This window comes from Jaculus jaculus, chromosome 1, assembly GCF_020740685.1.
Source record: "Jaculus jaculus isolate mJacJac1 chromosome 1, mJacJac1.mat.Y.cur, whole genome shotgun sequence".
In the NCBI taxonomy this organism is placed as follows: Eukaryota; Metazoa; Chordata; class Mammalia; order Rodentia; family Dipodidae; genus Jaculus; species Jaculus jaculus.
In genome coordinates, this window is record NC_059102.1 from 44,007,686 (window position 1) to 44,032,609 (window position 24,924).

The 24,924-nt window shown below is 39.7% G+C and overlaps 1 protein-coding gene across 1 annotated transcript in view; it reads right to left on the reverse strand.

Moving 5' to 3' along the window:
- Tnks2 (tankyrase 2) overlaps positions 1-24,924 on the reverse strand; it is a 72,393-nt gene that overhangs the window by 28,536 nt on the left and 18,933 nt on the right. The window contains exons 7-14 of the mRNA XM_045149657.1: positions 22,253-22,319; positions 17,306-17,492; positions 15,302-15,423; positions 10,763-10,854; positions 10,598-10,676; positions 7,667-7,838; positions 4,025-4,104; positions 103-248 (exon numbers count right to left, since the gene is read on the reverse strand). Of these exons, the coding sequence (XP_045005592.1) occupies positions 103-248; positions 4,025-4,104; positions 7,667-7,838; positions 10,598-10,676; positions 10,763-10,854; positions 15,302-15,423; positions 17,306-17,492; positions 22,253-22,319 (945 nt within the window). The remainder of the gene's footprint in view (positions 1-102; positions 249-4,024; positions 4,105-7,666; positions 7,839-10,597; positions 10,677-10,762; positions 10,855-15,301; positions 15,424-17,305; positions 17,493-22,252; positions 22,320-24,924) is intronic.

Sequence of the window (24,924 nt, forward strand, 5' to 3'; positions counted from 1 at the left end):
CACCTATTCTCTCTCCCCTTTCTCTTTAATAAAAACAAACAAACAAAAAATAATTAAAGGGTCCTATAATATAAGGAAAGAGGCACAGCAGCTGTTACTTACCCTTTATCTTTAGCATGCACATCAGCTCCATGCTGTAGCAGATACTCCACTACAGACACCCTGTTATACCCAGCTGCAAAATGAAGTGGTGTAGACTGACGTCCTTCAATGTCTCTACAGTTGACACTCTGAACAGTACACAGTTTCTGTAGGATTGAACACAGCATACACATGATGCTAGAGACTCTCATTTCAACTCATATAGTAGAAATGTCAAATGCCCGACTTATTTTCTGCCTCATTAAATCAATATCCTCAAAACTATTCCTACTTTATCATTTACTGAGAATCCTCCTGGTGCTTTCATCTATGCATGAATCTTCTATTTTTTCTAAAGGTAGTAAGGTAAACTACAATTTACATAAAGAAAATTTTGGCAATTGTAATTTCCATTCTGTGGCAAATATATACAGTGGATACTAGATCACAGTAATAAAAGCAGCACTGTGGAGTGCTATACCCCTATCTGAAGAGTTGGAATCTACATTATTTTTTGGCATGTAGAGGCCAAATGTTGATATAGGTGTCTTCCTCTACCACTCTTACTGAACCTAGTAACCAACTGTTGCCTTCACCCCCCCCACCAGTGCCAATATCATAAATGTGTGCCACCACATTTTATGTGGCCACTGGTGATACAAATTCAGATCTTTATGCTTGCACAGCAAGCAGTTTACCAACTGAACCACCTCCCTAAGCCCTTAGAATCTTATCTTAAGCCAGGTGTGGTGGTGCTGCCTACAATCCCAGGACTTGAGAGGTGGAGGCAGGATTTTGAGTCTAAGGCTAGTCCACCCCACAACAAACTTGCATTTTAGTAAGATTCCTAGCTGATCTTTAGGCACATTAAAATTTGAGAAGTATTGCTCTATTCCAATGGTTATCAACTTTGATGTGTACTGGGTCCTATTTCCAAATACGAATTCAATGTGTCTGGGGCTAGTAAATTTCCATTTCTTTTAATATTTTAAATTTTTATTTATTTGACAGAGAAAGAGGGAGAGACAGAAACAGAAAGAGAGAGAGAATATGAATGGGCGTATCAGGACTTCTAGCCACTGCAAACAGACTTCAGATGCATGGGCTCCCTTGTGCATCTGGCTAACGTGGGTTCTGGGGAACTGAACCTGGGTCCTTTGGCTTTGCAGGCATATGCCTTAACCACTAAGACCTGTAAACTTGCATTTCTACAAGTTTCTAAGTGATGTCAGTGGACAAGGAACCACACTTACAGGAAGTATCACATGCTATATGTAATCAATTAACTAACAGAATGCTACTGGTTATGTTCAATTCTTGAAATAATTAAGAAAACAGGGGTTTGAGAGATGGCTTAGTAATTAATGCACTTGTCAGCAGAGCCAAAGGACCTAGGTTCAATTCCCCAGTACTCATGCGAATCCAGATGCACAAGGTGGCACATAAGTCTGGAGTTTGTAGTGGCTAGTGGTTACAGGCCCTGGCGTGCCCTATCTCTTTCTCCAGCACATAAATGAAATACACTTTTTTTTTTTTTTGAAATACACTTTTTAAAAAAAGAAAATAAGCAAGGCACGAGTCCAGAGTTGGTTTGCAGTAGTAAACACACTTATTTTCTCTCAAATAAATCAAAATGAGAAAATAAGTCAAATAACTTCCTGTGTTTTTTCGGTTCAGTGGAGTAAGCCTAGTTGAGAAAGATTCACCCAAAAGTAACATTCAAAGTACTGGGGAGATTGCTCAGCAGTTAAAAAGCCTTGCCTGCCTGGGTTCAGTTCTCCAGCACTCACATTCAGCTGGAGACAAATAGTGGCTCAAGTGCCTGGTGGCCTCATTTCAGTGTTAAGAGGCTCTGGTGAACCCATAAGTAAATAAGCACGAACACAAGCCCACCCACCTAACCACACATGCATCACTTAAAAATATGTAACATTCAAAATACTCTTTTTTCTTTCTTTCTTTCTTTCTTTTTTTTTTTTTGGTTTTTCGAGGTTGGATTTCACTCTAGCCCAGGCTGGCCTGGAATTCACTATGGAATCTCAGGGTAGCCTCGAACTCATTGCGATCCTCCTACCTCTACCTTTTTATTTATTACCCGAGAGTGCCTTTTCAACTTGGACCAGCATAGACCTTATGGTTTTTTTGCCTTTTTTTTTTTTTTAAAACTTTTAATTTATTTGCAGTGTGTGTGTAATGTGTGTCAGGGTGCCAGGGTTTCTTAATGTTGCAAACAGACACTAAAACATGCATTATTTGTTGTATCTGGATTTATGTGGGTGCTAGGGAATTAAAACTAGGCCACCAGGCTTTGTAAACAAGTGCCTTTAACTGATGAGCCATTTCCACAATCTGTAGTGTTGAAATGTCTTTCAGCAACTGGTCATGGTGGCACACACCTTTAATCCCAGCACTTGGGAGGCAGAGGTAGCAGGATCTATGAATTCAAGATCACCCTCTGAGACTCCATAGTAAGTTCCAAGTCAGCCTGGTCTAGAGCGAGACCCCTCCTGGGGGGGGAAGTCTCTCAAGGAAAAAGTAGAAGGGTTCTCTTTCCTACTAATTTCAAAAATTAATACATTATTGCATCAGTGAAGAATTACTTATGAAAATGCCAAGCTAAATTAAATTCTAGTTTATATTATTTGAATTGTGACAGTCTCAGTCTTTTCACTCTGTAGTCTCAGGGTGTCCTCAAATTCATAACCATCCTCCTACCTGTCTCCCCCAACTGCTGGGATTAAAGGCATGTGCCACCACACCTGGCACACTTAGGTTTTTGAGTTATTTACCTGGATATTCAATTTCTGTAGGTAACTGAACTAACTGAAGTAAGTCATTAAGACATTATATGGATTTATATGGTTAAAGTCCAAACAATTTGAGATTATTCTGAGCAAGACTGTTATAGGAGATGAGCCAGACAAGAGCAAAAATTATTGTTCTGAGGGGAAAAACAAAGTTCAATTCAGATGAACAAATGAACAGACAGTGGCTCTGAAAAGTTGCAAGACTGTATAAATAATGGATCCTTACAGGTATAGGTATACAGAACAAGGGGTGTCCTCCTCCTATCTCTCTATATGTATGTATTCTTAAGAGTTTTTTCTCTTCTGGTCCCCCCACATGTGTACTTCATGTGGCTACGCAGTTACGTACAGATATGCTTGTAGATACATAGAGGCTAGAGAACACTGGGTGTTCTCCTATCTATCTGAGTGCTTCCTTAAGAGGGATTCTTTCTCTGAATGTGGAGCTGTGGTTTTCAGGGGCTCCAGTCATTTTCCAGCCTCTGCTCCCCCAAGGACTTAGGTTACAGACTGCGAAATGTCTTTCTTAGGGAACTCAGGTGATCTTAGGCCCTTATGCGTGTGGCAAGTGCTTTCAGCCAGAAAACTAACTTCCTAGCTCCCCCGCCCCCTTTTTTTTTGAGGTAGGGTTTCACTCTAGGCTGACCTGTAATTCACTCTGTATTCTCAGGGTGGCCTCGAACTCATGGCAATCCACCTACCTCTGCCTCCCAAATGCTGGGATTAAAGGTGTGCCCCACCACGCCCAGATTTTCCCCATTTGTTTTATGTCACATGGAAATAGTAATTGAGACTGGGAATGGTGGAACATGTCTTTAATCCTAGCATTTGGGAGGCAGAGGCAGAGGCAGAGGCAGAGGCAGGAGGATCTCTGAATTTTAGGACAGCCTGAGACTACAAAGTAAGTTACAGGTCGGCCTGTAATAGACAAACAAACCCCCAAAAACCTGTGAACATTATTTATTCTAACATATGTAAACTTAAAGGTGTTTTTTCCCCTTTTATTACTCAGTGACCCTTATTTGCAGAAAAACTTATCCTTTTAAAGCATATATAAAACTCTTAAGCAAAACCACTGAATAGATTCATAAAATTAAAACCCAAAGGTTAATAAAAGTATTAAGAATCTATCTTACCTTCACAGTTTCTACATCACCAGCTTTTGCAGCTTCTAGCAGTTGTCTGTCTGCTTCTGAATTGCCCAATGAGATACCCTCTAAAAGGAGAGGGAAAGGTTGATTAAACTTCTATGCAGAAAGAGACCAAGCTTTGAGGAATCCTGGAATCTCCTTTTACCCAAAACTGATCTGGACCTCACAACCCCAGCCTTGCCCTGTAACCCTCAATGATCCTCCCAGTTCACTCTCTTGAGTACTGGGGATTAAAAGTGGGTGATACCTGCAGGGCATGTATAGCAGGCAGAGGTAAGAGGATCGCCATGAGTTCAAGGCCACCCTGAGACTACAAAGTGAATTCCAGGTCAGCCTGGGTCAGAGTAAAACCCTACCTTGAAAAATAAAAAAAAGGTGGGTGTTACCATGTTCGGCTAAGGGATCTTTTAAGTGTGTTTTATTTTTTTTAAAAAACATTTCACTAGATTATATACAAAATCTCCACAATAGTGGGGAAAAAAACTAACGTTATTAAAACTTTTTTTTTTTTTCAAGGTAGGGTCTCACTCTAGCTCAGGCTGACCTGGAATTCACTGTGTATTCTCAGGGTGGCCTCAAACTCACGATGATCTTCCTATCTCTGCCTCCCAAGTGCTGGGATTAAAGGCGTGTGCCACCATGCCCGGCAAAACTTTCTTGAAACATAACACAAATGAACAAAGTAATATTGATAATTATAAAATGTAATTCAATACATATAATGGACCATGAAAGCTGACCTGTATATGAAACTGGCCAGGTTTGAAACTGTTTTACGGCTCAATTAAAATTTCAGAAAAAGGCCGGGTGTGGTGGCACACACCTTTAATCCCAGCACTTGGGAGGCAGAGGTAGGAGGATCACCATGAGTTCGAAGCCACCCTGAGAATACATAGTGAATTCCAGGTCAGCCTGAGCTAGAGTGAGAGCCTACCTTGAAGAAAAAACAAGTTCAGAAAAGGAACCAGGCATGGTGGTGCATATCTTTAATCCCAACACTGGTGTGGTGGTTTGATTCAGGTGTCCCCATAAACTTAGGTGTTCTGAATACTAGGTTCCCAGCTGATGGAGATTTGGGAATTAATGCCTCCTGGAGGGAGGGCATTGCTGGGGATGAGCTTATGGGTGTTATAGCCAGTGTTTGGCGCACTTCCCTGTTGCTATTGTCCACCTTATGTTGGCCAGGGGCGATGTCCACGCTCTGCTCATGCCATCAGTTTTCCTGCCATAGTGGAGCTTCCCCCTCCAGCCTGTAAGCCAAAATACACCTTTTTTCCCCCAAAAAAAGCTGCTCTTGGTTGGGTGATTTCTACCAGCAATGCAAACCTGACTACAACAGGTAGGAGGATCTCTGTTAATTAATTAGAGGTCTGGCCGGGCAAGAGATCCTACCTCAAAAACAAACAAACAAACAAAAATCAGAAAAGGAAGAAGGGAGCATCTCTAAGAAGATAAACTCCAGATAGATTAATCATAAAATATAAAAAAATTAAACCAACACCCCCAAACAAAAATAAAATAAAATCAAACCTTAAAAGAACTAGACAAGAAAACAGTAAGCATGTCAGTATTGTAGAATAGAATAGTACATCAAAGGCATAACCAAAAAAGAGAATGATTTGGAAAAACAGCAAACACAGCATTAAGCAAAGTTGTAAAGCAAAGCACAAAATGGCAAGATTGATACTATAGCAGGCATTTTAAAAGAACACACACTGAGCTGGGAGTGGTGGTGGGTGCACACCTATAATCTCAGCACACAGGGGACGGAAGTAGAATATGGAGTTCACAGTTACTCTTGGCTACACAGCAAGTTTGAGGCTAGCCTGGGCTACATTGAGACCCTGCCTCAAAAAAAATATATCTTTAGCATGTATTTTACAAGAATGTTTTAGCTTACCATCAGAAATAATATTAAATAATACTGTTTTGTACCTGCTAGAAATAAAATGTGGGCTATATTGACCATATTCTTATATTCTACACTAAAAAAAGCACTTTTTTCCTGTTAACTCCCTAACTGAATATTCAGTCAAGTTACATATTAAGAACCATTATACTCAGTGTTGACTTAACAAGCCTTTTCATATACTCTTAGTGGGAGGGTAAAACAACCTTAGAATGTAGTTTGTGGTTCCCAGACCACTGGCCTGAAACATCATCACAGATGATGTAAAAAAAAAAAAAAAAGGGCTTGACATTATAATTCTTTTAAGTTTTGAGATCTCAAAGGTACTACTGTAATAGATTCTAATAAAACCTACAAATCTAGAAAAAGATAACTTAAAATTTATGAAAGCAGATTTCTAGGTTGAAGTGTTTAATCTATGCCAAATGTGTGTTTATCTAATAAACATTTAAACATGTGACAAATACAGGAACATTCAATAGCTGAATAGGGTGAAGACAGGGTCTTATTATGTGGCTAGTACTTGTGTTCCTGCTGCCTCAGTCTCCCAAGTGCTGGAAACTGATATGCACTCCCACACCTGGCTGTTAAACATTTTAGTAAATCACACTTCAGTTCACTTGCATGACTCAGCATAGCTTAGATATGCATATAAAAAGGAATAAAGCAGGACCAGTATCACTAAGATTATGTTTCCAAAAGATCATTTAAAAAATTATTTAGTTGATCATGTGTCTGTATACCTCTTGCTGCTGCAAACACCAGGTGCTCGCATCCCTTTCTGTATCCAGTTTACGTGGGTGGCTTGGGAACTGAACCCAGGTTGGCAGGCTTTGCAAGCAGGCTCCTTTAACCACTGAGCAATCTTCCCAGAGCCAAGACCTTTCAAGTTTCTCATTATTTTAAAAAATGTTTATTTATTGGGGGAGGGGGGAAGGGAGATAGGAGGGAAGGAAAGAATGGGCACACTAGGGCCTCCAGCCAGTGCAAACAAATTCCAGATGCATGTGCCATCTTGTGCATCTGGCTTAGGTGGGTACTGGGGAATCAAACCTGGATCCTTTGGCTTTGCAGGCAAGTGCCTTAACCACTAAGGGATCCCTACAACCCAAGTTTCCCATTCTTTAGAAAGGTTTCCTTGGGCTGGAGGGATGATTTAGCACTTAAGGTGTTTGCCTGCAAAACTAAAGGACTAAAGGACCCAGGTTCAATTCCCCAGGACCCATGTTAGCCAGATGCACAATGGGGTGCATGCGTCTGGAGTTTGTCTGTAGTGGCTGGAGGCCCTGGTGCACCCATGCTCTCTCTCTCTCTCTCTCTCTCTGTCAAATAAATAAATAAATAAAATATTAAAAGAAAAAAAGTTTCCTTGCTGAGCATGGTGGCACACGCCTTTAATCCCAGTACTCGGGAGGCAGAGGTAGGAGGATTGCCATGAGTTTGAGGCCACCCTGAGACTACATAGTGAATTCCAGGTCCGCCTGGGCTACAGTGAGACCCTACCTTGAAAAAAAAAAAAAGTTTCTTTAACAAAACCGTGAGTCTTCTAGTCATCTATTTATTCAGAGAAATTGGGCAAACAAAGTTGCAATTATGATTTAATGACATCAGTTAAGAATGCCAACATTTGTCAAAATTTTTCTCCTACACACAGCACCTGATGGAAAAAATGTTCAATGCTAGTATAGTAACGTTCATGTCATGGAAGAGTTTGGCACCTTGAAGTAGCTGCTGCACGTTTTCATTCCCCATCTGCAAGGCAGTGCAGCCCTGAAGGGACACGATGTTAGGGTCGCACCCATAGCTCAGGAGTAGGCGGCAGGTCTGGAGATGACCACAATGTGCAGCTCTGTGTAGTGACGTCTGACCAAGGTTATCCAAAGCATTCACCTAAAAATATGTAAACACTAAAGTTAGCCTGCAGTGCACTTAACACTTGCTACTAAAAGTCTCAATCACTTTTTAAAGAAACCAAAGGCACAATACCAAACACCAAAGAAGCATTTTTTGCTCATATTTAGAGCACAAATTCCACCAATTCTTGAATATCAATATCATAAGCTAGACCCAACTTTGAGTTAAAAATGTACAGTCATGTAAGTTATGTTTACCACTAAGGCATTTACATGAAAACTATCATCTTTGTAAGTATGTTGCATATTCACACAATGGGATATTTGTCAGCAAATACCATGGAACAACTACTGATACATTGTTGGATTTCCAAAATATTATACTGGGGCTGGAGAGATGGCTTAGCAGTTAAGCGCTTGCCTGTGTAGCCTAAGGACACCTGTTTGAGGCTCGACTCCCCAGGACCCACATTAGCCAGAAGCACAAGGGGATGCATGCGTCTGGAGTTCATTTGAGGTGGCTGGAGGCCCTGGTGCACCCATTCTCTCTCTCTCTGCCTCTATCTGTCACTCTCGAAAAAATGAAATTAAAATGGCTGCTACTTCTAGAGGTAGAGATGATCTGGGATAGACCACTGATCGTACTCAGGGCTTTATGCAGGTTATATGTGCATGCTGCTGAGACTGAGCTACCCTGCACCCTAGCCCATGTTCTTTTAACAGGTTTTGGTTGCAAAGATTTATCTGTCAACATTCAGCTAATGAACAAACATTGAGTATCTGTGCATTTTACCCCATGTAAATTTTTTAACTAAAGAAAAACTACTTAATGTGTATAAGTATTTAGGGGTTGGCATACAATAAGCTGCAAGTTACTCTGACATGTGTCCACAATAAAATATAATGATCGATAATATAACTCTGTAAAATATTACTGATAGTATCTGGGTATTGGGAATATAATAATTTTTTGGGTAAAATACTTGTAATTCAGCTATATCTTTGAAATTCTTCACACACCTTCATACCTCTGCTTCCCTATCACAGCAATAATTCTCCAAAACATAACCAAGAATTAAATTCCTCAATAAGCAATCTTATGTTCACCAATGGGTTTTGGACACTGGCCAATCTGTATTAATGGAACCAGTGTGTGTCTGAAGAGGAATACAAGCAACACCTCTTTAGTGAACATAAAAGTATGAGTATCTAGTCTCCACGCAGATGTGGAAAAATCTATTTTAAATGCTCAGGTGGGCTGGAAAGATGGCTTACCAGTTAAGGTACTTGTCTGAGAAGCCTAAGGACCCAGGTTCAACTCCCCAGGACCCATGTAAACCAGATACACAAGGTGGCACATTTGTCTGCAGTTTGTTTGCACTGGTTGGAGGCCCTGTCATGCCCATCTCACTCTCTCTAATAAACAAACATTAAAAAAATGCTCAGGGCATTTAAGGTATTCACACACCCAATCTCATTTTAGTGAAAACTTTAAAGCTTTTGTTGGGTACCATTTTGGGTAAGAATTAACACAAAATGGTACTCAAACAACTTGTTCTGGCTTGCTTCGGACTCCCTTGATCCTACCACTGGAAGTCCTGGGATTTTGGGAATCTCTCAGTCCTGGACAAAAGTAAGTGATCAGTCTCTGATTGTTTGAGTTTCACAACTCAACTTTAATATGCACATGACACTCTTCAAGTAATGTACCACATGTAAGAAAACAGCAATCAACGAAAAGGTACAGAGCAGAGACAAATGAGATGCCAAGCAGTCAAGAAGAAATAAACTTTATTTTATTCAAGATTTTACAATGGGAAAAATCACAATTATACATTATCAAGAACTCCCCCAAACCAAAGAGAAAGTAGGACATTAAAGGTAACAGAAAAAGAAATAAAAAAAAAATTCTAAGTGGTTTCTTGAGTAACTAGAAACCAAGGAAGGACAGACAAGAAAACAAGTTTGTAAAACTGGGATAGAAAAAGGTCTCAGAGGCCACTCAAGGGTCTATCTGTCCTTTTCTTACACCTTTATCTAGAGCAGCTCCATTTTTTTCTATTATATACTGAATAGCTACTAAAGATTTTATTTGAAGATAGCAAAGATCTTTGGCTTAAGCTAAGAACTGCTTAACTAGATGACTGTTATCTCTGCGATCTTTTACTAAGGAGCATGTAAGAAATAGTGATTTACAACCTTCATGGATATAACTATTCATAGCATAAAATGCTTTGTGTACAAAATGTCAAAAAAAAGGACAAGTTAAATGTCAATTTATCAACATGGGTATATGTATTTAGTCAAATATTTATTTCCTTCACTTCAGGGTCATTGCTTAGTTACGGAAATGACAGAAGACACAAAGACTGTTGCTGGTAAGAAAGTAAATTATCATGGTAACCAAGGAATAGCATATATGAGTAAGCAAAGAAAACTAGAGTAAGATTAGTCAGAATCAGTATGTCTCTAAGCTGGGTATTATTCTGAAGTATGTATGTATTGTTAGACAAAGTTTTTAAGAATAAATGATGAGTGAGATGTAGGTGAGAAGAAATGGAGAAGAACAGACACACAGGATAGTGTAATATGTGAATAAATAACCTTCCTAACAACCAGTAACTACAATAACAAAACAGATTCAGAAAAAGAAAGCTGCAGGATTGGTTTTATGTGTAATGATTGATGGATACATGGATGGATGGAAAACACAACACTGTAAGGAATCTAGTATTTCATCCACTAAGTAGAACATAACTCACTGGATTACCCAAGATTAGCAGAAATGCAGTATACCTTTGCTTCATGTTTCACCACGACTTCAACAACATCATTGTGAGCTTTCTCAGATGCCACGTGCAGAGGAGTCAAGAATCTTAAAAGAAAACGTCAGCCAGACAATGAGTATATTTTCCCCAAAACAAAATACCAATAATGTACGGTTGTTAAATGTATACTTACTCTTTAGTCTTTTCATTGATGTTTGCTCCTTTTCTTAGCAACATTTCACAGATTTGCTTTCTTTTGGGAGATGGGGATGCAGCAGCACAATGCTAAATAATTTAAATTGCAGCATTAATCAAGGACTATACATAATCAACTTTACTTAAGAACACTTGTGTTTCCAACCAAGAGCTTATTTAACTCCTTTATTTTTACTTAACTTTACTCTTGAAGGACTTTCTACTGTAAAAACATTTACAAGTACCACTTTTAGATAAGGCCTGAAAATGCCATGTATCAGATGATGTTATTAAATACACTGGCTAGACTTTGTCTGCTAATGGATGTGATGATGAACAATGTTATATTTAAAAGGTTAAGCAAACATCTCAATGTCTGGGTTTTCTTTTTACAGGGCTGAGATTGAGACCAGAGCCTCACATAGATGCTAGAGAGGCATTATGCCATTAAGCTCTATCTCTAGTCCCGTGTTGGGGTTCCTTTGAACAAAGAAAAGAATACTCGTCTGTTTTGAATTCTGTTGGTTTAAAAGCACTGATGGAATGGATAGGCTGAGTAGTATCTACCTTTGTACCTGCTGTAGCCGACTATGGAGCTTAGATGACCTGTTTGGCACAATCAGCATTAGCAAACGATACACTCTCAAGTGTTTACCACTCGAGGCTGCTCCATCTCTCAGTACTAAGGGGGTCAAGAGACAGGATATAAGGACCTGCATTTTATAAACCCAATAAACTAGTTTATGGTCATGGCCTGTATCTTTGTAACCTGAACATCCAGGATGATACTAATGGACAACAGGTATTCAATAATGTCTAACTGATGATAAAAACTGAAAAAAGCTCCATTAAAAATTTTAAGCCAAGCTGCCATATACATTCAAATATACAGTAAGCATGAAATTTGTTCACTGCAACCTGTTTGTTAATTACAGGTTCTCAGATTCTCACAACTGTACTCTAGGCTCATTTTTTTGGCATTGTTGCAGTCACCAGAATAACTCGTGCATCCTCAATATAATCAAGTCTAAATGGTGCACACAGCTCCTCTGACACATTAGTTGTAAAAATCCTAAGATATTTATCAGGAAAGTACAGAAAATGAAGACAGTTTATTTTCAAGAATTCTTTATCAGGGTGTGGTGGCCTTAATCCCAGCACCTGGGAGACAGAGAGGAGGATCACCATGAGCTTGAGGCCACTCTGAGACTACATAGTGAATTCCAGGTCAGCCTGGGCTTGAAAGAGACCCTACCTCAAAAAAAAAAAAAAAAAAAAAAAATTCTTTAGCTGTGCATGGTGGTTCATGCCTTTAATCCCAGCACTTGGGAGGCAGAGGTAAGAGGATCACCATAAGTTTGAGCCCACCCTGAGAAAAGAATTCTTTATGACATAGCCCACTTCTCTCTTTGTGCCAAGGTCTGAATCTTGGGAACCCAAGAAGAAAATGCTTCTGCACCATGACTACACTAGTATTAATAGTAGTGTTTATAGCAGGACATTCAGGGGAAATAACATGCAGTGCAATTCCCTTTATATGTGCTTGATTACTGTCTTTGGTTTCATTACCTGAGGCTGTGATCTGATAACATCACAGAAAATTCCAGAAATAAACAGTAAGTTTTAAATTGTGCAGGTTTCTGAGAAATGTGATGAAATTTTGTGCTGTTGCACTTAGGATGTGAGACATCATTGTTCTGAGTATACCAACTGCACATTATCTAAATTTAGTCACTTAGTAGCCACCTGTTACCAGATTAACTCAAGTACAGCAATGCACATGTTCAAGTAACCCTTACTCAGTAATGACTCTAAAGTGCATTAGTGATGCCATTGTGATATGTGTGGTAATTTGAATAGATGGCCCCCCAATATGTTCAGTGTTTTACTAGTTTGTAGTTTGCACCTGAGCCACATTACTACAGGAAGTGCATTTGAAATTCCAACCTGAAGATATGCAAAGGCTCCAGGTCCACCTGGAGTTCTTGAATTGTGCTGTGTGGCTTTTGGGCTTGTGCTTCTTTGGTTCTGTGAAAGCACGCCAGCTTCTTCTGCCATTAGGGAACTTCTCCTGGATTTGTAAGCTTCAATGAATCCCTTCCTCCTTAACTGTGCCTGGCCTGGAAGTTCATCTCAGCGAACCTAAAGCTGTCTGCTATAATTTGCCAAAGAAAAACTGTCAAGTATTTCCTTGAAACATGCCTCAACTAAGAAAAGAAAAACACACTGAATGATGAAGTTCTAAGAGCTACTGTTACAGTTACTGTCATTAATGTCTAACTGTAGCTAAAAATTAGCTACATGCAGGGGCTGAAGAAGTGGCTCAGCAGTTAAGGTGCTTGCTTGCAAAGCCTGAAGGCCTGGGTTTCACTCTCAGTATCCACACAAAGCCAGACACACAAAGTGGTGCTTACACCTGAGTTCAACAGTCTCTGGTATGCCCTTTCTCATTCTTTTGTTAAAAATTAAAAAAAAAAAAAAAAACCACCACCATACAAAGAGGGCTCAGTACTATTTGTGGTTTTAGGTAATGGCTTGGAGTCTTGAAAAACCTGTCTTCACAGACAGTGGGGCCAACTGTGCTAGCCTTTTGGGCTAGAAACTGTCCTATGATGTTAGTCTTTACAAGTTTTTCTGTACCATTTTAGTGCTGTTACAGCTTTAATTATGCACTAGTATTTCTTCCTGGCTTGCGGCTGTATTTTTGAAATGTTATTTTATTACTTACTTACTTTAAGAAAAAGAGATGCAGACACCAGACAGACTGAGTATGGGTGCACGAGGGCCTCCTGTCACTGCAAGCATACTCCAAACATGTGCTCTACCTTAGTGGGTGTGGCTTTATGTAAGTACTGGGGAATCAAACCTGGACTATCAGGCTTTGCAAAAAGCACCTTTCACTGCTGAGCCATCTCTCCAGGCGCCACTTTATTAGGTTTAGTAGAAAGATACAAAATATTTATTGTTCCTATAAAAATTTTAGTTTATATTTAGGCACCAAGAAAAAAATAACCATAAAAAATTAACAAGTATATGAAAATACATCAATTTATTTCTTCTACCCAAAGTACACTAGAAATTTATACAACAGCACTTAAATTATTTTTGCTTTTTCTTTTAACTCCTGACTATATTATTTCTGCTTACACATTCCACCACTGATCCCTAGAAGCTCCTGGGCTTCACTACCTACAACTGCTTTGTTAATGATGTACAGGTTCTTTAAAAAAAAAAAAAACAAAAAAAAAAACTTAAAAAAAAAATATTTGAGAGAGAAGAGAATGGGCAGGGCCTCCAGCCACTGCAAAAAAACTCCAGACCAATGTGCCACCTTGTGCATTTGGCATACTTTGGGTACTGGGGAACTGAACCTGGGTCCTTAGGCTTTGCAGGCAAGCACCTAACTGCTAAGCCATCTCTCCAGCCATTTAAAAAAATTTTATATTCATTTGTATGTGCGTTCTCATGTGTATGGGTATGCCAGGTAAACTGTCACTGCAAAAGACACCCATCTAGTTTTACGTGTATGGCTGTAGAATTGAAGCCTGGTTGGCAGTCTATGTAAGAAAGCACCTTTAATATTTCTTTTACAATGTAGCTCAGGCTGGCATCAAATGTTTGATACTCTCCCCTCTACCTCCTTTATCCTGGGATTTAAGTTGTACACCACCATGCCCAGGTTATACAGCTATTTCTTTTCTTTTTTAAAATATTTTTTTAAATGTATTTATTTGAGAGAGAAAGAGAGAGAGAGGGAGGGAGTGAGTGAGAGAGAGAGGGGGAGGGAGGGAGGGAGAGAGAGAGAATAGGTACACCAGGGCCTCTAGCCACTTCAAACGAACTTCAGATGCATGCACCCCCTTGTGCATCTGGCTTACATGGGTCCTGGGAAAACCATGGTCCTTAGGCTTTGCAGGCAAACCCCTTAACCATCTCTTCAGCCCATACAGCTATTATTTCTAATGAAAGTAGTTCTAAGATACTCTATTTAAACATTAGATCAAATTCTGAAGATACTGCAATACTGAAGAAAAAATAGAGCAAATTTTAAAAAATCTAAGAAGTGATATTATTTTCTTTTTCATTATTTTTAGTGAGCACCAAACTCTCTTCTATAAACATTTACAATTTTTAAAAACCCCTCCAAATGGAAAATTTACATCTATGACAATAAAGCTATATATAATATACAACAGTATGTGCATTTTTTAATGTATGGATTCTCATACAATACCACCTTTGGGAAGTAAGGCTATTTTTTATTCTCTTTGCATGTTTTCCCCCCTTATATAAGCATCTACCAATTTAATTTTTAAAAAATTACACATTTTAGTTGGGCATGATAGCACGCACCTGTAATTCCAACACTCAAAAGGATCACCATGCATTTGAGCCCAAACTGGGCTACAAAGCAAGGTCCTGGTCTCACAAAACCAAAACTCTAAGCAAACAAATTAATTTTAAAATGCCATTACTAAAATAGGGCATTATTAGTTTTTTGCTAATGTATTTGAAAAACTTAAGCCTGAAACATTACCAGTGCAGTTTCGTGCGTTTGGGGATGTTTGAAATTCACCATTTCCAGAGAAAGATGTTTTTTGATTCTTGTCACATCAGCTTCTCGTGCAGCTTGCAGCAATGAGTGGCCTTTAAACTCATCTGAATGAAAAAGTATTTACACCTACATGAGAATTATATTAATGAGGTTTGCTTACTAAACCATACCTGGTTTTTGTTGTTGTTTTTCTTTTTTTTTCATTTATCTATTTGATAGCAAATGGAGAGAGAGGAGGGAAAGTGTATGTGCACCAGGACCTCTTGCCACACTGTAAACAAACTCCAGATGAACATACCTCTGAGGCTCTACATGGGTACTGGGGAATTGAACCCAGGCTATCAGTCTTTGTCAACAAGCACCTTTATCCACTGAGCCATCTTCCCAGACCATTTATTTTCTTTTTTGGTTTTTTGAGGTATGGTCTCACTCTAGACCAGGCTGACCTGGAATTCACTATGTAGTCTCATGCTGGCCTCAAACTCAAAGCAATCTTCCTACTTCTACCTCCAAAACAATGGCATGCATCACCATGCCCAGCTTCCATTTCTTTCTTTTTTTTTGTTTTTCAAGGTAAGGTCTCTAGCCCAAACTGACCTGAAATTCACTATGTAGTCTCAGGGTGGCCTTGAACTCACAGTGATCCTCCTACTTCTGCCTCCCAAGTGTTGGGATTAAAGGTGTGAGCCACCATGCCCGGCTTTCCATTTCTTTTTTTATAAAGGCACAGTCAAAAGCTCAGGATGATCTGGAACTCACTGTATAGTCCTGGCTGGCCTTGAACTCATGGTGATCCTAGTACTCTTACTCTCCTGAGCTGGGACTAAAGACGTGTCCCATCACATCCTGCTCATATAAAGTGGTTTTATTGGAATTATTTTCAAAACAAAATTCCAAAATAGTCAGACTGAGGCTCTATGCATAATCTCCAAATATAACACCCTGAAACAGACACAGTTGACATTCTGGTTCCCCTCCGTTATGGCTTAATTCATTCCCAAGTGTAAACACAGATTTAATCCATGACAGATTTTATCCTCCTAATTCATAATTGGACTAGAGATACCTACAATATGATATATTCCCCAGCCCAGAGACTTTCACAAAGCATTAAACTTCTTCATTAAAGAAATAAAATGAAGGATAATTATAATCCCTTTGCTACTATTAAGACAGTAGCAGATGGTCTTATTCATACCTATCAGGTAACTGGACTATATAAACTGGCTACTGCCAAGTGCTATCCATGATAAACATAATTACAGATATGTATCTTCTCAGTGTCTCTTATTTAGACGAACTACAGTCATATCAAATATGCATTAAATCTAAATATTTCCATTTCAAAGAAAACCATCTATAGTTCTTGAATTTAAAGAAATAACTTAGATATATTTTGTTTATATATTGAATAACCACAGCCTCCAAACTATTAAATGTGCTGAACAGTAATAGATATGTCTTTTACTATGTGAACATCCCCCCCTCCAAATATGTTCAGTTTACCAATCTTAGCTGAACATCATCTGTTTGTTTTTTTTTTGAGGTAGGGTCTCACTGTAGTCCAGGCTGACCCGGAATTCACTGTCATCTCAGGGTGGCCTCAAACTCATGGTGATCCTCCTACCTTTGCCTCCCAAGTGCTGGGATTAAAGGCGTGCACCACCACGCCCGGCTCTCCATCATTTTTTAATGTGTATTTTTTTTATTAGTTATGGACATACTCAGTATGTAAACAGTGCATGTTGGCACCACCCTTAACCTCACCCCTGGCCTCCCGCCTCCAAAGGGACCATCATCACTGGGGATGCTGATTATCCCCATAGAGACTGTGGTAGTAGTTATGGGAAGAGGCAATGTCTCTGTGTGTAATGTCCCAACTTGTGGCTCTGACAATCTTTCCACCCCCTCTTCCGTGAATTTCCCTGAGCCATGTTGGGCTCATTTTAGGTCTACTTCAGTGACATTCATCATTTTTATACTCACATGACAATCTTTCTTTTAACTGTGGTGTGGGAGCCAAATCTATAGCACTCTTATTGTGACAATTCAGCAATGTTGGATCTGCACCATAACTGAGGAGAAGGGAACACACCTCAACCCTGTTCTTAGAAGCAGCCTCATGAAGAGGAGTGAACTGCCACAAGTCCATTGCATTCACACAGGCACCATGCTAGAGAGAAAAAAGTATATACTTAATGCTCAATTTTTAAGAGAATTTAAATTATTAGTGCTGCTTATTTTAACATGCAAATTTAAAAAGGTCTTCGTTTATAAAAATGTTTAAAATTTGCAAGGAAGAGAGAATAAGAATGAATGAATGAGAATGGGCACACCAGGGCCTCCTGCTGCTGCTTTAAGTACTGGGGGATTGAACCCAGGCTGACAGGTTTTACAGTCAAGGGCCTTTAACACTGAATCATCTCTCCAGCCCTTAAAAAGGTCTTCGCTAAGAATTCCGCACCCATGGGATGGAGAAATGACTTAGCAGTTAAAGCACTGGTGTGCAAAGCCTAAGGACCCAGGTTCGATTCTCCAGGTCCCACATAAGCAAGATGCACATGGTGGCACATGCACCTGGAGTTTGTTTGCAGTGGCTAGAGGCCCTGGCACACTCATCCCCCCACCAAAAAAAGTAAGTTAAAAAAAAAATCAGAACAAAAAGACAAAAAAAAAAAAAAAAAAAAAAAAGAGAATTCCTCACCCCTTTGGAAGTATAATTTACATGTAGTGAAACAATTCTCACATGCAGTTTAGTAAGTTTTCAGAAAAAGATATATCCATGATACCATCACAAAATGTTTCTTCATGTTCCTTTTTGTCCAGTTCTGACTTACAGTACTGATATTAATTTTTTAAAATTTATATTATTTATTTGACAGAGAAAGAGGGAGAGAGACTGGGCACGGCAGGGCCTCCAGCCACTGCAAATGAACTCTAGATGTGTGTGCCCCCTTGTGCATCTGGCTTACACGGGTCCTGGGGAATTGAACCTGGGTCCTTTGGCTTTGTAGGCAAACACCTTAACTGCTAAGCCATCCCTCCAGCCCAATTTTTTTTGACTTTCATAAAAATGCAATGTATATACCGTCTGTGTTAACTCCCCCCACACATATAACGTTCCTGAGATTTGTACCTTTAGTTCACTTACAATGCTAAAAATAAAGACCCATCATAACTGAACCATCTATTATTCTGTTAATTGTCTGTCGGACTACTTCTGGGTAGAGAAGGGGAAGTAGGGGAGGAGGAGCCTGAAGTAACAACAGATTCTTAATGTGGTTTCAATGAGCAGAGTACAACCTAGGATGATGACCTTGAATTTTTAAGCTCCTGCCTCCCCCTGAGTGCCGGGATTATATGCATTTGCCACCATGCCTGGTTTATGAGGTGTGGAGGATCAAATCCAGAGCTTGCTGCATACTGGGCAAGTAATTTTTGTTTGTTTGTTTGAGTCAAGGTCTCACTCTAGTCCAGGCTGGCTTTGACCACAGAGCAGTCCTCCTACCTCAGGCGTCTAGTTGTAGAATTAAAGGCACACGAGTCATGGCACCCTGACACTACTAGCAGAAAGTTATGATAGTTTTTTTCTTTTTGAGGTAGGGTCTCACTCTAGCTCAGGCTGACCTGGAGTTCACTATGTAGTCTCAGGGTGGTCTCGAATTCATGGTGATCCCCCTACCTCTGTCTTCTGAGTGCTGGGATTAAAGGCGTGCGCCACCATGCCTGGCTATGACAATCTTAAATAATCACACCACAATCTCTGAATTGCTCTAGGAAACTTTCTAGATTTTCTTGTAATCCAATTTTACTGAGGTGTAATTGACAATAAAAATTGTATATATTAGATGGGAGGCTACAGCAAGACACTTTATCTCAAAAATTAAAAAAATAAGCCGGGCATCTTTAATCTCAGCACTCGGGAGGCAGAGGTAGGTGAATCACCATGAGTTCAAGGTCACCCTGAGACGATATAGTGAACACCAGGTCAGCCTGGGCTAGAGTAAAACCCTACCTTGAAAAATCAAAAAAATAAAAATAAAACACACATACAAAGCCAGGCATGGTGGCTCACGCCTTTAATCCCAGCACTCAGGAGGCAGAGGTAGGAGGATCGCTGTGAGTTTGAGGCCACCCTGAGACTCCGTGGTGAATTCCAGGTCAGCCTGGGCTAGAGTGAAACTCTACCTTGAAAAACAAAACAAAAAAATTGTATATTTACAGTGTATATGTGACATTTTGATGTATGTGTGTAATAGAGTATTGTTAAGCACTGTTGTATTTCAGATCTCCAGCACTCAGTCATCTTAGGAGCTGGTAGCCTTTGGTAAGAATCCCTTTATTGTTCCCCATACTCCCATCCTCTAACCACCACCATTCTCCTCAGTACTTCTCTAAGTGTAACTTTCAAATTCCATGTGTTAGTGAAATCATGCAGCACTTTTCTCTTTGTCAAAGCCTATTTTCTCAACAGAATATCCTCCAGGTTCATCCTAGTATATTAATTACAACAGACTACTTATTCTCTTTTATCCCCTCACCCCAGCTCCCATTACCCTGAAGACCCACCTCAGTGGGGTTATGGTATTCACTGTAGGGTCATGAAGGCCTCAGTCAGTCTCTGAGTAGTAGCATCATCCTCTGTTCTCTTTTGCTTTATTTCCTTGAGCCTCAGAGCTTCTTGTCTCCATTCCTCCTCAACACTGAACTTACAGGTACATGTAGCCACACCCAGACTTTCATGTTGGTGCTGGGGATTGAAGCAACGAGCCATCTTCCTAGCCCCTAATATTATGTTCTTTTGGACTTATTTTGTGAATTTAAGTCTTTGTAATTAATTCATATCACATTTCATTTTACTGGCCTTAACAGAAGCTTGCTTGTGTATTAGCTATCCCTCCAAGCTTTATACTGATCTGCCAATTTTTAAAATATCCATTCTAGTTCTTTACCAAGCCAACAACAACAACAACAAAAACGACAAGAAAGGCAGAAATAGGGCCTTCTGGCAGTTTTATTAGTGAGTCTAACATTCTCTTTTAAGCAAAGAATAGCAGTCAACACTTTCTGCATAGTTTAATTATGAGTATGACAGCATTTCCTCCCTTCTTTATAATGAAATTATTTGCTTTCTTATACTCACAGACTATGAGGAAGAAGAAAGCTGAGAGAATTCCTTGTTATTCTTGTGTTTGTTTTTACCCACAGATCATGTGGCAGGGGAGAAAGGATGGGTTTTCCAGGGGCCCCACTCACTGCAAACACTCCAGACTCATGCAACACTTTGTGCATCTGGCTGTAGGTGGGCACTGGTGAGTCAAACCTGGGCTGTCAGGCTTAATATTTCCAACCCTTGTGTTGTATTCTTATCCATAGTAACATTCCAAAATGTTCTGTTGAATTCATGATGCAGTTTTAAATATTTTCATTTATTTGCACATGCAAAAGACAGACAGACATAGAATGGTGCACCAGGCTCTCTTGCTGTTACAACTCCAGAAGCACGAGCCACTCTGTGCATATGGCTTTACTTGGGTATTAAGGAACTGGACAGGGGCTGGCAGGCTTTACAAGCAAGCATCTTTAACCAATGTGCCATCTCCCAAGCCCCATGATGCCGTTTTATAGAAACAAAAGCATTTTATAAGAAACAAAAGCATTATCCAGGCATTGTGGTGAACAACTTAGTCCAGGGTAAATTGGAGAACTGATGTGAATTGGCCATCCTGGGCTACAGAGTGAGTTCCAGGTTAACCTGATGCATAGTCATAGCTGTATTATAAGTGTTTATACTACACCGAATTTCCAGTCATTACTATATAGTAATTTCTGTGGGGAGATGAATTCCATGATGGCACATGCCCCAAAGAAAGCAGAGGCACTGGAAACAAGTGTTCTCTTCCCCTTTCCATTGAGAGCTCCTAGAGAGTGTAAAGTACTGAGAGATTTTAGGTGTGCTAGAGAAGTCTCAAGAAATGTGAATAAATATTTGTTTGGGGCTTAGGAGACAGAAGAAAATGGACATAGGTAACATTCTTAGATTTACTTTTGTAGGTAATTGTATACATATCATATGCATCTGTACATATCTTTTACTCTTACCCAACAGGGGTCAAAATAAGTGTGTTGCTACTTTTATAAACCTGCTTATTACACAACAGCTTCCTTCTTTGTGTATTAGAAAGAAATGAAGGTTATCAAATGGGTTTGTGCCAACCTAAAGTACAACTGGGCAAATGTTACAAATATCAATAGTGGTTTTAATAAACAATTAGTCACTAAAAATGGATTTCTTTTTTAAAAAATATTTTATTTTTATTTATTTGACAGAGAAGGGGGGGGGAAGAGACAGAGAGAATGGGCTCGCCAGGGCCTCCAGCCACTGCAGACAAACTTTAGATGTGTGCACCCTCTTGTGCATCTGGCTAACATGGGTCCTGGGGAATTGAACCTGCGTCCTTTGGCTTTGCAGGCAAATGCCTTAACTGCTAAGCCATCCCTCCAGCCCCTAAAAATTGCTTTCTGATATTTTGCTACATAGGTTCTCATAATCTGCTGCTGCTGGTGGTAGTAGTACTACTTTGTACTTAAAATTACACAGCATGCCGAGTGTGGTGGTGCACGCCTTTAATCCCAGCACTTGGGAGACAGAGGTAGGAGGATTGTGGTGAGTTCAAGGCCAGCCTGAGAATTATAGGTTAGCCTGGGCTAGAGTAAGACCCTACCTTTGAAGACCACAAAATAAAAACAACAACAAAAAAAATGACACAACATCCCAAAACTCTGCAGGTAGCATAATACTGACCTATCAATCAACTATATGTTATAAATATTCCTTCTCGTTCTACCAAGCGCCCAGAACACAAAATAAGCCAGATATATTATGCATTTTAAGCAGTTTTATATAGTTACAGAAAACAAGACAGCACAAACCTTGACCAGAAGTTCAGTTACTTCATAATGACCATAAGAACAGGCATTGTGTAATGGCACCAGATCACTAAAATGAGGGGGAAAAAAATCCCATTATTATACATACCCTAAGCCTAGGGAAACTTACAAATTAAGACACATTTCATCCTTGTTAATATAAATTAATGTTTTGCTTTAATGGCCTATGGGCCCTTCTAATAAAAATGTACAAACTGCTATAAGCATCCACTTGAACTTTACATCCCAAGAATCTAAACTCTCAAGTCTCTTTCAAATCCATTGTCTTCTTTTCCCCCACTACTACTGCCGTGGACTTTGCTTGGGTCTGTATTACTTCACCTCTGCACTATTGAAATAGCTTCTAATGTAATTTATCCTCTAGGCTGTGGGAAGTCTTTTCATCAAAAGGTAAATCTTACTTGCTTTTGATTACATTTACTGAAACAGGGTTATCACTTTGTAGCCCAGGCTGGTCTCAAACTCAACATCACTTCAGCTGGGATTAGAGGCATGTGGTACCATACCTGGCACTGTTTTAAGTTCTTAACATGGCATACACAAAGATCTGGCTGGCCTGTGGTATGGTACTGTCCCCCAGGTCTAGATTTCCCTGCGCCTCTTGGTCAGGCTCACTTTTACTTATCTTTTCCAGACTCAGTCCAAACACTAGCTGGCTCTTTTTTTAAACTACTTCTTCTTTTTTTTTTTTTAATTCTGTAAGGTACAATGTTGGTCCTCAATAAGCTGAAACCAACTTCTTTCATGATGATAGTGGAATTTTCCACAGAGGAACCTTAAAATTCTAGCTTCCACCTTTTTTCTTTTAATATTTTTTGAGGCAAGCCCAACAAACTGCCCCCCCTTTTAAAATGTGAGAGCAAGAGAGAGAATTGGCATACCAGGGCCTCCAGCCACTGTAATCAAACTCCAGACACATGTGCCACCTTGTGCACAATGTGCAACCTTGCACACTTGTCTCACCTCATGTGTATGGCTTATGTGGGATCTGAAAAGTCAAACATGGATCCTTACACTTTATAGCACCTTAACCCTAAGCCAGCTCTCCTGCCCTCTAACTTCTATCCATCTTTTAAAATTTTGTTTATTTATTTATTTGAGAGCAACAGACAGAGAGAGAGAATAGGCACGCCAGGGCCTCCGGCCACCGCAATTGAACTCCAGATGCGTGTGCCCCCTTGTGCATCTGGCTAACATGGGTCCTGGGGAATCAACCCTCAAACTGGGGTCCTTAGGCTTCACAGGCAAGCACTTAACTGCTAAGCCATCTCTCCAGCCCCCATCTATCTTTTAAACTTCTCTTTTTCCTTTGAAATCACTCAAAATTAATTGGTAAAAGGGATGGCTACCTATACAGCCTCTTCAATTCTATGAAATCTCTCTTGTGTTCCACCACATTATTATCATCATTATTTGTTTTTTTGAAGTACGGTCTCACTTTAGCCCAGGGCTGACCTACAATTCACTATGTAGTCTCAGGGTGGCCTTTCCTCCTATCTCTGCCTCCCGAGTGCTGGGATTAAAGGTGTGTGCCACCACGCCTGGATCCTCCACCATATTATTATCTAATATATAGTTCTTAACTTGACTGAGCACCAATCTTATCCCTACCTACTAAATGCTTCTTTTGAGTTTCCACTGTATTCTCATAAAACCAAGAGTTCTAAAAGTGAACTGTTCTACAAACAATTTCCCCTTCTATAATTATTCAGTAGATGTATAAGTCTAATAGAATATTAGGATACAAAGTTTTTTTTCTTTTTTTTGTCTGTTTGTCTGTCTGTCTCCCCCCCACTCCTTTTTTACAAGGTAGGGTCTCACTCTAATCCAGGCTGACCTGGGATTCACTATGTAGTCTCAGGGTGGCCTTGAACTCATGGCTAACCTACCTCTGCCTCCTGAGTGCTGGGATTAAAGGTGTTGAGCCACCATGGCCGGCCTCAAAGTTTTAATTCTGTTCTTTCTCATCACACCCATAATTTCAACAATTCATTCATTTCCACATTGCATTATCAAATCCATGCCTTTTTCATTTTCTCTGCCACTATTATTGCAGATCCTCACTATAACAGAATGGTTTGCAGTACTCCATCTATAAACTGCCCTTTTGACCTCTAGTCTCTACATATTACAATTAAACACATACTGTTCTAGAATACATCTCCTTAAGCAACTTTTTTTTTGGAAAGAAAAGCACCTTCTTCAAACACACTAGTTCTCTAGTTTTAGATCACAATATGCTTAAGATTTCAGAATCAAGTTCAAGTTTCATAGGCCATTAAACTAAATCTTCTAAAGCCTAGTTTATTTCTCCACTCAATTCTTCCATTTGTCCCTGAGGTGGACCACCTGCTTTAGCCAAGTTGTTCTCATCTATTTCATTTTCTTTTCAGTATTGGGAATTGAACCTAGGGCCCTATCCATGGCTAGGCAAATGTTTTACCAATGAGGTACACCCTAGCCTTCTTTTTACTGTTTTTATTTCAAGATAGGTTCAGGCTAGCCTTGAACTTGAGATGCTTCTGCCTCAGTCTCCCAAGAGGCTGAGATTAGTCCATGCCACCAGAGCTTGCTTAGCTTAAATGTGATGTACCACCTGCACTGGTATCCTCACTTACAACTAGTTCTATTGCAGAACACTGTTCACCAAACTC